Source organism: Chrysochloris asiatica, unplaced genomic scaffold, assembly GCF_000296735.1.
Source record: "Chrysochloris asiatica unplaced genomic scaffold, ChrAsi1.0 scaffold00028, whole genome shotgun sequence".
Taxonomy (NCBI): Eukaryota; Metazoa; Chordata; class Mammalia; order Afrosoricida; family Chrysochloridae; genus Chrysochloris; species Chrysochloris asiatica.
This window is the reverse complement of record NW_006408546.1, coordinates 19665448-19680495: the sequence shown is the minus strand read 5'-3', so window position 1 is coordinate 19680495 and position 15048 is coordinate 19665448. Positions and strand designations below refer to the sequence as shown.

At 41.2% G+C, this 15048-nt stretch overlaps 1 protein-coding gene across 1 annotated transcript in view; it reads left to right on the top strand.

Moving 5' to 3' along the window:
• Positions 1 to 15048, top strand: part of SUMF1 (sulfatase modifying factor 1) — a 129402-nt gene that overhangs the window by 109994 nt on the left and 4360 nt on the right. Inside the window, exon 8 of the mRNA XM_006846620.1 lies at positions 9339 to 9398. Within this exon, the coding sequence (XP_006846683.1) occupies positions 9339 to 9398 (60 nt within the window). The remainder of the gene's footprint in view (positions 1 to 9338; positions 9399 to 15048) is intronic.

The following is a 15048-nucleotide window of genomic DNA, read 5'->3' as shown; positions in this document are numbered from 1 at the left end:
TCTGTATACTTACCTACCTAGCGGCTGAAAATTGAGCCATAAGGATGAATTCACTTCCAAACCTGAAGAGTGACCAAGGATCATTGGTTTTCCACTCTCTTTCTGACCAGTAAGCCTGGTCTTTTTTTTCTCTTACAATTTGGAGTTTTGTTCCACCTTTTCTTCCACTCTATCCAGGTCCTTCTAATGTGATCCATTTCTGAACAGTTGATAGTGGTAGCCGGCACCATCTAGTTCTTCTGGTCTCAGGGTTGTAGAGATGGATGTTCACGTGTTCCGTTAGTCCATTGCACTAAGTGACTCCCAAGCTTCTTCAGTTTTCATCACTCTTCTTTCTTCTGCACAGGGAGAGATGAGTTGTTTTGTTTTGTAACTTTTTCATTGTGAGTTGAGTGAAGGTTTATAGACATGATCATCAGTTTTACATTCATGCAACAACAGTTATCCCACTCTGTCTTGTCGTTCCTATTCCCATCCCACCCTCCTACCCATCCCTTCTCAGTTTGTCCTTAGGTAAATGTTACCCTTTTGATCTTGAATGATTGACCACTACCTTGTGAGGATACCTTAATACTGTTGTTCCCCACCCAGACCCTCACCCCGTATGCCTGTCTACTGTTTGGTTGGAAAGTGAGCCATGAGGGTGAGTTCTGTTTCAGACATGAAGGGTAGTCGAGGGCCAGAGTCTTGGGTTTGGAGTTCCTTCAGTTTCTTTCTGACCAATAAGTATGGTCTTTTAAAAAATAATTTTGAAAAAAGGCATTGGAACTACCTGAAAAAGAATTCAAGAGAATGATACGCAGTTATCTCCAAAGAGTGACAAAAAAGTCAAGAATTCAGGAAAACACAACAGGAATAAACAAACAAAATAAGAGCGTACAAAAGCTGCAAACAGAAATCCAGAAGATTAATACTAAGATTTCTTTGTGTGAACAGAAATGGTCTGTTGCTTCCAAGACCTTGTGTTGGTAAGTTTGTTTTTGTATATGAGGTGAGATGTGGGTCTTCCTTCATTCATCTGCACATGGATTTTGAGGTTTGTCAGCACCATTTGTTGAAAACACTGTCTCTTCCCTTTTTAATATATTTTGATTTTTCGTCAAACATCAACTGAACACAGGTGGATGTGTTCTCAATTCTGTGCCATTGATCTATGTATCTTTCATTGTACTAGTACCAGGCTGTTTTGACCACTGTGGCTATGTAGTATTTTTTAAGTTCCTAAAGTGAGAGGCTTCCTAATTTGTTCTTCTTTGGTAATGCTTTACTTCTCTGGGGTCTCTTTACCTTTCCATATAAAGTTAGTGATTAAGTTTTTCCATCTCTTTAAGAATGGTGTTGGAATCTTAATTGGATTGCATTATATCTACATACATAATATTGATAAATCTGAAAATGTCCGAAATTTAATGACAATCACTGACCTACATAACTGAGAAACTCATTAAGCCTCAATTTGGAGAAACACGATGAGAAGTACACCCCAATAAATCATTGAGACTCTTTGAAAGACAGAGACAGAATCTTAAAAGCAGTTAAGAGAAGAACAGGTCATCACTTACAGGGTGATGACAGTGGGATTAGAGATTGATTTTTCATTAGAAACAATGGAGGCGCTTAAAATATTGAAAGGAAGAAAACCTGTCAACCACACATTCTATATCAGGCAAAACTATCCTTTAAAATGAATGCATAGGGTGCTCACGTTGGCAGCACATGTACTGAAATTGGAACAATACAGAGATAAGCATATGAAAGAATGAAATGCAAATTCGTGAAGCTTTCCCTATTATTTAACTGTTGTTGCATGGTTACAAAGTGTAAGATCTGTTGAATGTAAACCTGTCCTCTCTGTAAACCGTCACTTAACTCAGAATAAAAACTTTCACCAAGAAAATTAATGCATAAAGAGGTTTAACTTCCTCTTGTAGGAAAAGGAAATTGGTATTCTTTTCCGTATTCCTACAACTGTATACAATTAAAGTCTGGGCATTATATATAAAAGAAGAGTAACAGTGTGAAAGGTAGAAGGAATACATAGTGAGTAGGGATCTCAGGACCCCAGGAATGACACAGTGGTGAATTTTATGAAGGCCTGGTGTGGCACTGTAGGATAAGCACTGTTGTTATACACAAGGTTGGTGGTTCAGACCCACCAGCTGCCCCTTGGGAACCCTATGCTGTGTCGCTATGAGTTGGAACAAACTCAACAACACTTAACAACAACAACATCCTACAAGAACCTAGCAACCCGGAAATGCCGATGGATGTGTAGCCAGAGGAGGAGGAAAGGCATGTCTAAACACTGCAGGAAAACTGTAACTCCACCCTTGCCTACAATGGCTGAGTGGGGAGCCTAGTCTTCTACCCCTGTGAGAATATATTGAGGTGCTGTGTCCTGATGTGGCGCTGTAGGATAAGCACTGAACTGCTAACCACAAGGTAGGCAGCTTCTCCTCAGAAACCCTATCCAGGGTCGCTATGAGTCTGAACTGACTTGGTGACAGTGAGCAATAACAACACCACTCTCCAGCAGTGTTAATGTCATATGTGGAGCAAGGACTTTATTACTGCCCAGCAGTGTCGAGGCCACCCCACTACAGTGTAACTCCCCCTCACCCAGAAGTAATGAGAAGGACCCCATAAGATGTCAGAAGAGGTCAAATGGGGAACCTGAATTCTTCCACCTGGCATTAGAGAAACGGAACCCCTGCAATTCTTCCAGCGTGATATCAGATAAAGCTACTGAAACAGAACATTAATGTAAAACCCAGTCTCATAATAAGAAATTGTCTCAGTTTCAGTTGGAATACACTTATCATCATAAGAGCTAGGAGATACGAGGCAGAATGAAAGACAGTAATAGATGGTAACACTGAGGTGACCGAGATGTTCAAATAATCTGTCAAAGCCTTTAAAGCAGCCATAATAAAAAATGTCTCAAAGTACAATTAGAAACATACTTGAAACCAATGGGAAAAAAAGAGAAACCCTTAGCAAGTAAATAGAAATGACACCGGGATATCAACACAGACCCTGCAGACATCAAAATAATGAGGAAATGCTACTGACAGCTCCGTAGACCATCATTGGACAAATGAGATGAACATTTCCTTGAAAAACAGAAATTACCACAATTCACCCAATAAGAAGCACATACTTTGAATCATTTTATAATGGTGAAGAAAATGCACTCGAAATTTAAAAAACTCTCCAAAAAATAAGTCTAGTTGGTTTAGAAGTCTATCAAATGTTTAAAGAAGAATTAACATCAGTTCTACTCAGCTTCTTCAAGAAAACAGAAAAGGAAATGCCTTCCAGTCATTTTACGAGACTAGTTTTAACCTGACACCAAAACCCAATAAAGACATGAACCCGATTAAAAAAAAAAAAGATAAGTACATATTGACATTCTTCATAGATGATAGTGACTACCTACACAGTGGAACAACATACTGCCTGCCCCTGCCATCCTCACAGTTGTTTAAGCACAGCCTTGCAGCCATTGTGTCAAGCCATCTCGTTTTCTTTGCTGACCCTTTACCAAGGATGATGCCTTTTTCTAGAGACTTCTTGACCATGTGTCCAATGTGCCTGAGATGACATTTGATCCACTCTTACAAGGAGCTGTACCTCTGCCAAGACAGAATGGTTTGTTCTTCTGGTACTTCAATATTAGTCTTCGCAAATACTAAAATTTAAATGCTGCATCAATTTTTTTCCAGTCTTCCATACTCATTGCCCAGGTTTCACATGCATTTGAGGTGATTGAAATACCATGGCTTTGGGCCAGGAACCTCTATAGTCCTCACTTTATCTTTAATACTTTAAAGACGTCTTTTGCAGTATGTCCTTGGATTCCTTGACTGGTGTTTCCAGGAGCATTGATTATAGAGCCCCAAGTAAAGTGAAATCATTGACAACTTCATTCTTTTTTCCATTTATCATGGTATTGTTCACTGGTCCAGTTGCGATCATTTGTGTTTTCTTTACACTGAGTTGTAATCCATACTGGAGGCTATATTATTTTATTTTCATCAGCAAGACCTCTTCAAGTTGTCTTCATTTTCAGTAAACAAGGTTGTATTATCTACATATGAGAAGTTGTTAATGACCGTCCTCCAATCCTGATGTACCGTTCTATAGCTCAGCTTCTCAGATGCTTTGCATACAGAATGAGTAAGTATGGTTATAGGATATAGCCCTGACAACACCTTTCCTGATTTTAAACCATTTGGTATCCCCTTGCTCTGTTTGAAGGATTGCCTCCTCATCTATGTACAGGTTCCTCATAAACACAATGACTTTTCTAGAATGCCCATTCTTTGCAACATTATCCATAATTTGCTATGACCCACACAGTAGAATGCCTTGGCATAATCAACTTGGAAACTTCTTTCTGGTATTCTCTGCTGTCAGCCAAGATCCATCTGACATCAGACCCTAGTTCCAGGTCCTCTTCTGAATTCAGCTTGAATTTCTGGCAGCTCTTTGTAGATGTGCTGCTGTAACCATTGTTGAATTAAAGTGATCTTAATGATACTGTTTGATCATGTGTCTTCTTTTTTGAAATGGACACAAAAATGGATCTCTTCCATTCTTAATGATTATAGACATAAACAATCCTAAAATGTTGGTTGCTGTTGAGTTGATTCTAACTACAGCCACAAAGGATGATGACTAAGACTGTGATGGCTCTGAAAGATTTCCGTCTGCAAAGTAGCTAGTTGGCCTGTCACCTTTTCATCAATGTCAGCAACGAAAATTTTACTTACTACTCACAGCACAAGGAGCTCTGGTAGCGCAGTGGTTACGCGTTGGGCTACTAATCTCATGGTCATCAGTTCAAAACTACCAGCATTTGTGCTGGAGAAAGATGAGGCTTTCTGCTTCTGTAAAGACTTACAGTCTCGGAAACCCTATACAGGGTCACTATGAATTGTAACCGACTCCACAGCACATCACCACCACCACTACCACCACCGCTCCCAGCAAAGCAGGCCACAGGTTCACATAGTCACATGAGACTCTCCTTGTTTCCTGAGTCTCATAGGGATGAAACTGGGTCAGTACCACAGCTGAGGAACCCCAAGCACAGGAAAGCCTGTCTTTTAAGAAGGTTGCTAACACACATGCCCAACCTTTGTCATTGTCCTTATTGTTCTGGTCAGGAAACAAACCTGCTCTCTGCCATCTTCTAAGACTGTTTGTTTTACAAACATCCTTGGAAAGGTATCCCAGGACAAGAACTATCACAAGACATATAGAATTTACCCCTCACAGAGTATTGTGTGCTTCTCAAATTTTAAATTCCTCCTCTCTCTACCCCTTATGTTTCCATTCTCTGGTTTTGCTGTTTATAGCTGTGCAGTGTTACGTAGCTGATTTTTCAAACTCCTGTATCTATTACTAACTTGTATTTAGATATAAAGCCTTGGCGCTATTTAGGTTTTGTATGAGTGTGTGTATGTAGGGGTTAGGACATGTTGTAGTGCTGTGTACATCAGGAGGCATAGAGTGTATGCTTTTGTAGTGCTGTGTACATCAGCATGCATAGAGTATATGCTTGAAGCTTTTATTGTAATTTTAGGATTGTTGTTGTTGAGTGGTGTCCATTCTGTTCCAACTCATAGCAACCCTGTATAGGGTTTCTGAGGAGCAGCTGGTGAGTTTAAACCACTGACCTTTTGGTTCAGACTGACTTTGCAGTACTGTGCATTTACCCACAGTGCCATATTTTAAGATTGGCCAGCATAAATGCAGACGGTGCCAGCCTGTCCATCTATTACAAAGTTCCCTATCAGGTTTTCTGTCAGTGGTTTGAGCAACCATTGATAATCATTGCCTAGAACCATGATTTCTTTAGAAATTAAAAAAAAAAACACACTGCTATTCTAAGCCTCTTGCTCTTTCTGCATTCATTATCTGGAATTCTTTTATAAAGAACATTAGTTTATTAACTCTTTTCATTTTCCTGAGGAAGAGTTTGTGTAATAAAGGCAAAGTAAATCCTTGATTCCATGTCATTTTCAAAGTAAAACTGTTAGTTTACTACACACAGATGAGCCTCCCCCTCCTTCTCCTTTTCTTTTCATTCCAACCCCCTTTTCTCTCATTCTTGTTATTTTTAAGGGCTACGTTGTATTCTATACTGTGCATTGTATACATAGTTTTTAAAGGTACCTTAGTGCTGTGGGTTGATGAAATTTTGTCAAACTCTCTGTCCCTTCTCTTGCTTTCCCAGTCAGTGTCTTCGGGGTGTGATAAGGAGGGAAGAGGACATGTCTCTTATGACTACACAAACTATCATTGTTAGAGTTCTTGTGAAGTGTGCCCTGGTAGCCCTGAGCAGCTTGGTCGCCCTCTTCCTGCAGCTTACTCCTAGTTCAGTAAATTGTGCATGCGGATCATCTACTGTGGACCTGCTTCATTGTTAAAGACTGTATTTATGCCTTTTCCACATGTTTGAGATGGCTGTGTATTTCTCTCTGCTAAACACTCAGAGCATCACCTCGTCATCATCTCTTTTCCTGAGAACTTCATCTGTGCTCTCTGGCTTTTGAGGTGATTGGGCCTAGCACTTAGAAATGGTGTGTTTGTTTCTGTCTCTTGCAGTCATCCGTGAAGACCTGCTTCTGTCTTAGTGTGTGTGGGAGCAGAGCATATATAGGTGGTAGTACCTTTGGAGACAACATGTACATGGGTTCTTTTCTCTGTAAGGACAGTCTCTTTTCTGATGTGTTCTTCTCCATAACTCTCATGCACCTTGTGGAGTTGAAGGGCAGCACGGGTAGCCTCTCTGACTATATATGGGCAGAGGGCGAACCATCTTAATACCACTGACAGTGGCCAGTTGAGTTGTTTAACCTCCAGTTAAATTTGATAATGAGAGGCAATATTGATCTTGTCCAGTTGACCTTTGGACTCCTGGTATGATGCTGTGGGATAAGACCTGGATTGCAAACCACAAGGTTGGTAGTTCAGATCTACCAATTGCTCTTCAGAAACCCTGTTCTTGGGTCGCTATGAGTCAGAACCGACTCAATGGCACTTTAAACCGCAACCACAACAATTGACCTTTACTCTGACAAACACAAGGGGGCTTCAAAAGGTTGTTGAAGAATTTCGTTACCTTTACATCCCATTTTCCATGAAGTTTCTGAAATCTCCTTGTAGAAATGGAGACATTTCTGGGTGTTTTGTTGTTGTTTTTGTTTTTTTTTTGATAAAGTGACCACCATTTTCAGCAGTTAAAACTAATCCTATGTCATACTGCTTTTTAGCCAAAATAGTCTTGTTCATAAGGACTAGTGAATGGTCACCCAGATTGAGGACTGTATTCAAAGCTGGACTTGTGTCAGCACAGACTGATCTCGTTAGTGTTTGTGCCGCTTAAATGAGTGACAGATTCCTGTAGCCTCTGTTCAAGGGACCTGGTGATGAACGGACACAAAGTTTGCTCTCACTCTTTCCCATTGCGAGCAAACTTCTTATTCTTGGATCTCATTTGACTATATAATTAATTCTCACATAAGAGTAGATACCACGAGAGGCTTTATTCAGAATTTAAGCGGTCACCTGACCGAGTGTCATTCAGCGTGCAGAAAGCCACCTGCAGCGGGGTATGGCAAGAATTCCCCTGCCAGAAACTTACTGTAGTGGAGTGTGCCATGGTGTGGAACAGCTGCATCCATATTCATTCGTTCACTTCTGCTGCAGTGGATGCTTGCTGGTTATCTTACTTTCATAGAATAATAAACTCTGAGTTTGTGGGAGTCCAGATATTCCTGGGCACAAAGCTGTTCTGTGTGTTAGGCATTATTTCACACACAGCTTTTCACATTTGCAACTTTCCCGGTTGCAGTCAATGAACGTTTATTAGTGTAACATGAAGCACTGTTGAGAAACTCGTGAAATGAAAAGTAGTTGGTGGCTTAGTCTTGGACCAAGTACCTGGAAGTGCTTAGGAGCCAACATGAAACTCTGCCTCCTGACCTTTACAAGTTAGCGTGTTAGCTGTGCTTTGAGAAAACATGCTTCTTTGACAGTAAGTTGTTGCCAAGAAAAAGGAAAGTTTAGATAGGAGGGAGATTGGTTCAACTTGCTCCTTGTTTTTAGTATGCACAGAGCAGTCAACTATGTGGTTATGGTCTTTTGAACAACAAAGGAGGAGGAAAGAAAAAAATTCTCAGATTCTTCATAACAGTTTTGCCTTGTGGAAGCTTTTTGGGACCTGTCAGATGTTCTTTGCTTGACTTAACTTATTTAGAAGCTCGCATCCTAGCAACTAAAGCATTGGAGTGTGCATTTCTAGTGCACATTTATTCAGAGCCCTTCCTAGGAGAGACAGCTTCCTTTTGGGCTCCATGTGTATGGATTTGAGTTCTTACTACAGTGAAGAAGGAATTCTTGCCTCCTTGTCGTCCATAACTGGGAGCACAGTGGTTAAGAGTGTGGGCTCTGGTGCCAGGCTGCCTGGGTACATGTCCTTGTTCTGCCACTTGTGGCTTAACTTGCCCCAGAGCTGTCGTGAAGAGTACATGAGCTAATATTTGCAAAGTGCTTAGACCTGTGCCTGGATCATAGTAAGCACTACATAAGTCTTTTTTTAGGCGGGGGGGGAAAGAGTATGTTCTACATGTTGATTGTGGTGGTTGTGTGTTGTCGAATTGGTTCCTAAACTTGTACAGGGTTTCTGAGGCTGTAAATCTTCATGGGAGCAGAAAGCTCCATCTTTCTCTCATGAAACCGCTGATAGTTTCAAACTGCCGACCTTGAGATGAGCAGCTCTGCTAGTAACCACTAAACTATCAGAGCTCCTTATGATTGTGGTAGTGGTTACCAATGACTATATATTTGTCAAAACTCATAGGAACTGTGTGTTTACAAAGGGTTGATTTGACTGTATGTAAATTATTCTTTAATAAAGCTGAACTAAAAATAAATAAGCACCCACATTCCTTCATTCAGTCAGCAGCGAGTTGATTAGGTGTTGCACAGTAGACTTACAAAAATGTATCCTTCAAAGAGGATTTGACCTTCTAGTTGAGCAGACCAAGTATAATGCAGGGTGAATTTGCATCTCAACCTGAAAAGGTGATGTCAGAAGTGCTGTCACCTAGACAAGGGCTGCTCTTGAGGTTCAGAGGCAAGACTGTTTCCTGTAGCCAGAAACACTTTACCAAAATGGGGCTACTTGGAGAATGGATAGAATTTGAAGAGGTGGCCAATTGGGAGGGTGTGTGGACAACTTGAGAGAATTGGAGCAGAATGAACTCTGTCCCACTGTGTGAGGGCCAGCCATACTCTCTGGACTAATCCCTTGTTTTCATCTACAGAAAGGACCCCCTTCTGGGAAAGACCGGGTGAAGAAAGGTGGATCTTACATGTGCCATAAGGTAAGTCATATCACAAACTCTGTTTCTGTCTTCTGAAAGCAGGATTGTAGGTCCCTTGTAAACAGTGACTCCAAACCTGGGCCGTCCACTCCTGCTAATACAGACCTACCTGCATCAAAGCCAGGAAAAAAATGGGACTGTCATCTCAGTGTGAACACAAGCATGGGAAGAAGTGACAGGGAAAGCAAAGGCCAGATTCCATCTATTGAGTCTTGTCCCTCTGGGATACCTTTTTTGCCCCACAAGCCAGGTTGGGCCATATACCTTTTCCAGCATTTAAGTATGGGAGCACATCTTTGATTTCTTTAACACTGCTGGAAATTGCTAGGTTCTGTATTGACATTAGGGCTAGAGTTGTAAATGGAAGATGGTTCGTGGGGTCCGGGAATGGAAACAGTCCAAGTCTTCTAGGTATAAAGTGTGACCTTGGAAAGTGAGCAGCATTCATAGACTCTTATTTTCCTTGGGCTGTGATTTCATTGTCAAAACTGGCAGTTCTTGGTCACTCTGACTTGATGTCTCCTGAATAATCTTTATAAGGAATTTGGAAACCAATGCCACCCCTCCCTTTTTTGCTCTGGGTCATGTATTTTTAGGGTCTCCAGCACTTTTGTGTTTCTACCCGCATGAAAAGATGACATTTTGAGAATTGGTACTACAAAAGGCTTCTGGTGGTGATTCACTCAGTTAATCACTGTAATGTTTTTATAAATTCTGTGGGATTTCTGTGTACATGGGTGATTATGGTTATGTGCCATCACGTCGATTCCAACCGATAGTAGCCCTGAATAAGGTTTCTGAGGCTGTAAATTTTCTGGGAGCAGAAATCCTCATCTTTTCCCACGGAGCAACTGGTAGTTTGAGACTTCTGACCTTCCAGTTAGCAGTCCAGCTCATAGTCCACTATTCTACCAGGGCCCCTTAGGGTCATTCTGTCTGTGAATAAAGACAGTTTTACTCTTTTTTGTTTAACCTTTATGCTTTTTATGTTTCTTCCTGTATTGCATTGTCTCCAACCTTCAGAACAGTAAGAATGTACGATCTTTTTTGTTTGTTGTTGTGTTTTTTGAAAACTTATTATGTATTTTTTTTGTTTTGTTTTTCAGTCTGAATTCACTTTTATTTCTCTTTTATCAAAGCTTCTTATGTGGTTGCCACGGCTGGAGCCTGAGTCCTCTGCACAGAGACTGTTGGTGTGGGTCTTTACAAGGTGATCAGTGAACTCCTGGTAGGGAGACTTTGTGAACACAGTCTCTTTCCAGAGGTCAGGGGTGAGATAGCTGTAGGTCTTGGAGATGGTGTCAAAGGTGGCCTTGGCAAAGTTGCCCAGGGTGGCAGTGCAGCTCCTGGCCTAGGTGTAACAATTATCAATACCAGCCATCAGCAGGCGCTTCATGGGCACAGGGGCTGAAATGATGCCAGTGCCTCTGGATGTAGGGATGAGACGCACCAGGGCAGAGCCGCAGCGGCCGGTCACCTTGTGAGGCACTGTGTGGGGTTTGCCGATTTTGTTCTCCCAGTAGCCTTGCTGCACGGGGATGATGGACAGCTTGGCCAAGATGATGGCCCCGCGAATGGCTGTGGCCACCTCCTTGGAACACTTGATGCCTAGGCCGACATGACCATTGTAGTTTCCAATGGTAATCAATGCCTTGAACCTGGTTCGCTGGCCAGTGCGCGTCTGTTTCTGCACAGGCATGATCTTCAAAGCCTCGTCCTTGAGGGACGTTTCCAGAAAGAAGTGAATGATTTCAGACTCCTTGATTGGCAGGGAGAAAAAGGTAAATCTCCTTCAGGGACTTGATCTTCATGTCCTTGACCAGATGACCCAGCTTGGTGACAGGGAGCCACTCCTTGTCCTTGGCTTTGCCTCAGTGAGCACCTCGGCCACATCCGCAATCCCAGCCCCACAGACCACTACCGAAGCCTCCGCTTCTGCAGCGCCAGTGTCATCCGCCATTTGCTGTTTTCTCGGAGAAGAAGGAAAACTTTTTATTTTTAATTGAGTGAAGACTTATAGAGAAGATTAGCCATTAAAACATTTCAACAAATCATTCACTTTGTTTCATCTCAAGGTGTGCCATCCCCCCATGTGACATCATTGATCCTACTTCCTCTTCTTCTCTGTGTTTCTTGTTTCCATTCCTCCTCCTTTGGCAACCTTCTGAACTTTGCCCTTGGGGAAATGCTTCCCTTTTGATCTTGAATGGTTGACCATTTTATGTGTGCTTTCCTCACTAGTGTTGTTGTCTCCCTTATGTTGTTGTTGCTGTTGTTGTCATTAAATGCTGTGGAGTTGGTTCTGACTCATAGAGATCCTGTATAGGTTTTCCAAGGAGCAGCTGGTGAGTTTGAACCACCAACTTTGCAGTGCAAACTGACCTTGCAGTCCAGGGCATTAGCTCACAGTGCCACACCAAGACTTCATAGACTATCTATTACTTGGGTGAAAATTAAACCACGGGGATGAGTTCACTTGTAGACCTCAAGGGTGACCAAGGGTCATCGTCTCGGGGTTCCACCAGTCTCTGACCAGTAAGCCTGTTTTTGTTTTACGATTTTGAGTTTCGTTCCACATTTTTTCACTCTATGCGGAACCTTCTAATAAGATCATTTTTAGAGCAATTGGTAGTGGCAGCCGGGCAGCATGTGGTTGTTTTGGTCTCAGGGTCCTGCATACTGATGTTCACATGTTCCATTAATTTATCGGACTGATTGCTCCAAATTTTTATCACTCTTCTTTCCTCTTGAGAGGGTAATACTAGTAGTTTCACCTTAGATGGTCACTCATGAGCTTGTAAGATTCCAGTTACTACTCACCAAAGTGGGTTATTTGTCTTTGTGGACTGAGGAACATACATTCTTATCTCATTCCTGATTTGAGGGGGTAAACACTTAGTTTCTCTAAATTAGATTTGATATTAACTGTAGTATTTTCTTAGATGTTCTCTATCAGCTTGAGGGAGTTTCCTTCTGTTCTCAGTTTTTTGAGAGCTTATCAGCATTATATATGTATTTTGTAAGATGCTTTGTTTGCTTCAGTTGGGGTGGTTCATAAGATTTTTCTTGACTGTTCACATGGTAAATTACATCAATTGATTTTTCAAATATTAGTGTTCCTTGGGCACACATCATTTAGACATAATATATTATCCTTTTTATATGTTTTTGTGTCAGTTTGCTATTTGTTGTTGTTGGTGGTTGTGTGCCACCACGTCGATTCCAACTCATAGGAACCTTGTATAGGGTATTCAGGGCTGTAAATCTTAACAGGAGTGGCTGGTAGATTTGAACTGCTGACCTTGCAGGCCAGCTCATAATCTACTACACTACTGGGGCTTCTTAGTTTGCTACATCTGAGCTTTTTTTTTGTCTTTTGCATCTATATTCATGATGGATAATGACCTCTTGTTTTCACTACCCATCATGAATGTATATGCATCCTCTGGTGATTTTACACTAAGATGTCTAGCAAGAAGAGTTGTTCTCGTGTCCGTAGCAAAAGTAATGGATTGTAAATCAAGAGGCCTGGGTTCTGGTATGTGGTTGTTTATAATGGCTATGTTCCCATGAACTACTATTACCTTCAAGTTCTTTATATCCCTGAAAACGTCTTTCTTGTCATTAAAAACTGTATTGCTGTTCCATTTGGCTCCAAAGCCCCAAGGCTGGTAAATCATTATCTGAAATGGCTTGTTCCTGAGTCCTGGATCACATTCTTAGCACAGATACTGAGATCAGTTTCACACAGTAATTAGCCTTTTTGATGAAATAGGGTTAACAAGGTCCTCACTATGACTTTTCTTAATTAATAAAGTGACCCATTTACCAGCCACCCAAACACCTCACATCCTAAAGAACCATTTTTGATGCTAAAAGTAGAGTTGGAAAAAAACAAAAAGAGCAAGGAGGACATTCATAACCAGGTCATTTGCCTCTTTAATTATGTGCGTCATTAGTTGCCCATTGTTGGAATTTTCCATGAACCACTTATCCCTCAGTGTTTACTCAATGAATGGACCCATTTGAAATGGAACGATGATGTGAATTGATGGTTTTCTCCTGTGTTGGGTATGACCTCTCAGCATTAACCAGTGGGGAAGCTTGCTGTTTAGGGTTTAGTTTAAATCTTTGCGGGAGCAGAAAACCTCATCTTTCTCGCACGACAGGCCTAGTAATATCAAACTACTAACCTTGAGGTTAGCAGCCTGGCTTGTAACACTACGCTTGGAAACCGTATACACAGGGTCGCTATGAGTTGGAAGTGACACACGCAGCAGCAGCAGTTAATTTGGTTAATGGGACTTTTAAAGGACCGCTGTGATTTAATAAAGGATTGTTTCTTTTGTTGTCATTGATTTTAAGCCCTTTAGCTATTATACAAACAACATTTTTACCACATAAAAATTAGAAAATAAATAATAAATCTAAGAATGAAAGGAAAAAGCATCCATTCACCTTCCTCAAGGAAACTATTTGATACTATTTTACCAAATGTTTTTTACACCTTAATTTTTTTTTTCTTCTCAAAGTAAAACTGTCCTGTACCTACCAAGGTCTTCATGTGGCCGTGGTACAAATGTGTTATCATGGCTCTCTTGCCTACTGTCCCATGCCAGCGCCTCAGATTTATCGTCATTTACAGCCCATCAGGGTTGTGCCATCCTGGACTCTGTGGTTTATAAAGAACTTTGCAGACATTGTTGTTAGGTGCCATTGAGTTGGTTTCCACTCACAGCGACTCAGTAGAGGGTTTTTGAGTTAGTAAATCTTTATGAGATTAGAGAGCCTGGTCTTTCTCCAGTGGAGTGGCTGGTGGGCTTGAATTGCCGACCTTGTGATTAACAGTTCAGTACGTACCGTACAGCACTACCAGTGCTCTTTCCAGAACAGTGTTATATAACTTGAGAAATACATTGCATGTAGAAGTACATCCTCCAACAAAGACCTTCTTAATCCTTAGCCGTTTTATCAGAGATGTCCCTCTGTTTTCCATTCATCTAGTAATGTAGTTCCACATGTAGATGATGGCCAAAGTATCATTGTCTTCCCACAGTCCAACACAAGATCTCTTACACCTGCTTAGAAGCCGGCTTTTGTGTTTGTGAGGAAGCAGCTTAACGCCACGAAGTCAAGTAAAACAGGCAAACTTAGTTTCTATGAGGAAGAATGCTTTGTAAATCTTCAGAGAGTAATCATTATAATGCCTTTCACGTATTCATACAGTGCTTTACTTTTTATGTAAACATGAAGATGAAATGTTTTGACATTGGTGCACGAATAGTCCCGTTTTAGAAAGGATTTACCAAGGTTACGTAGGTAATGAATCTTGGGTTTTACCCTTTCTGCTGAGTAAATTACTGTTTCATTTTCACAATTTTCTTATGTATCAAGCCGAAACTTCTCTTTCTGCTGAAGAGACCACCGGTAATGTGACTCCATCCTGTTTATCCACCCACATTTCCTGTTTCTTATCATTAACAGTCTTTGTTCTCATTCTTTAAATCCTGAAACAACTCAGCTATCTCAAGTAGCCGCTGAGTCTCTCTTAGTTCCTCTTCCCGTCTTACTCTCTTTAAAGACAACTGCTGCCAGAATTGAGGCCTGGTGTGGCACTGTAGGATCAGCTTACTGAGCTGCTAAGCACAAG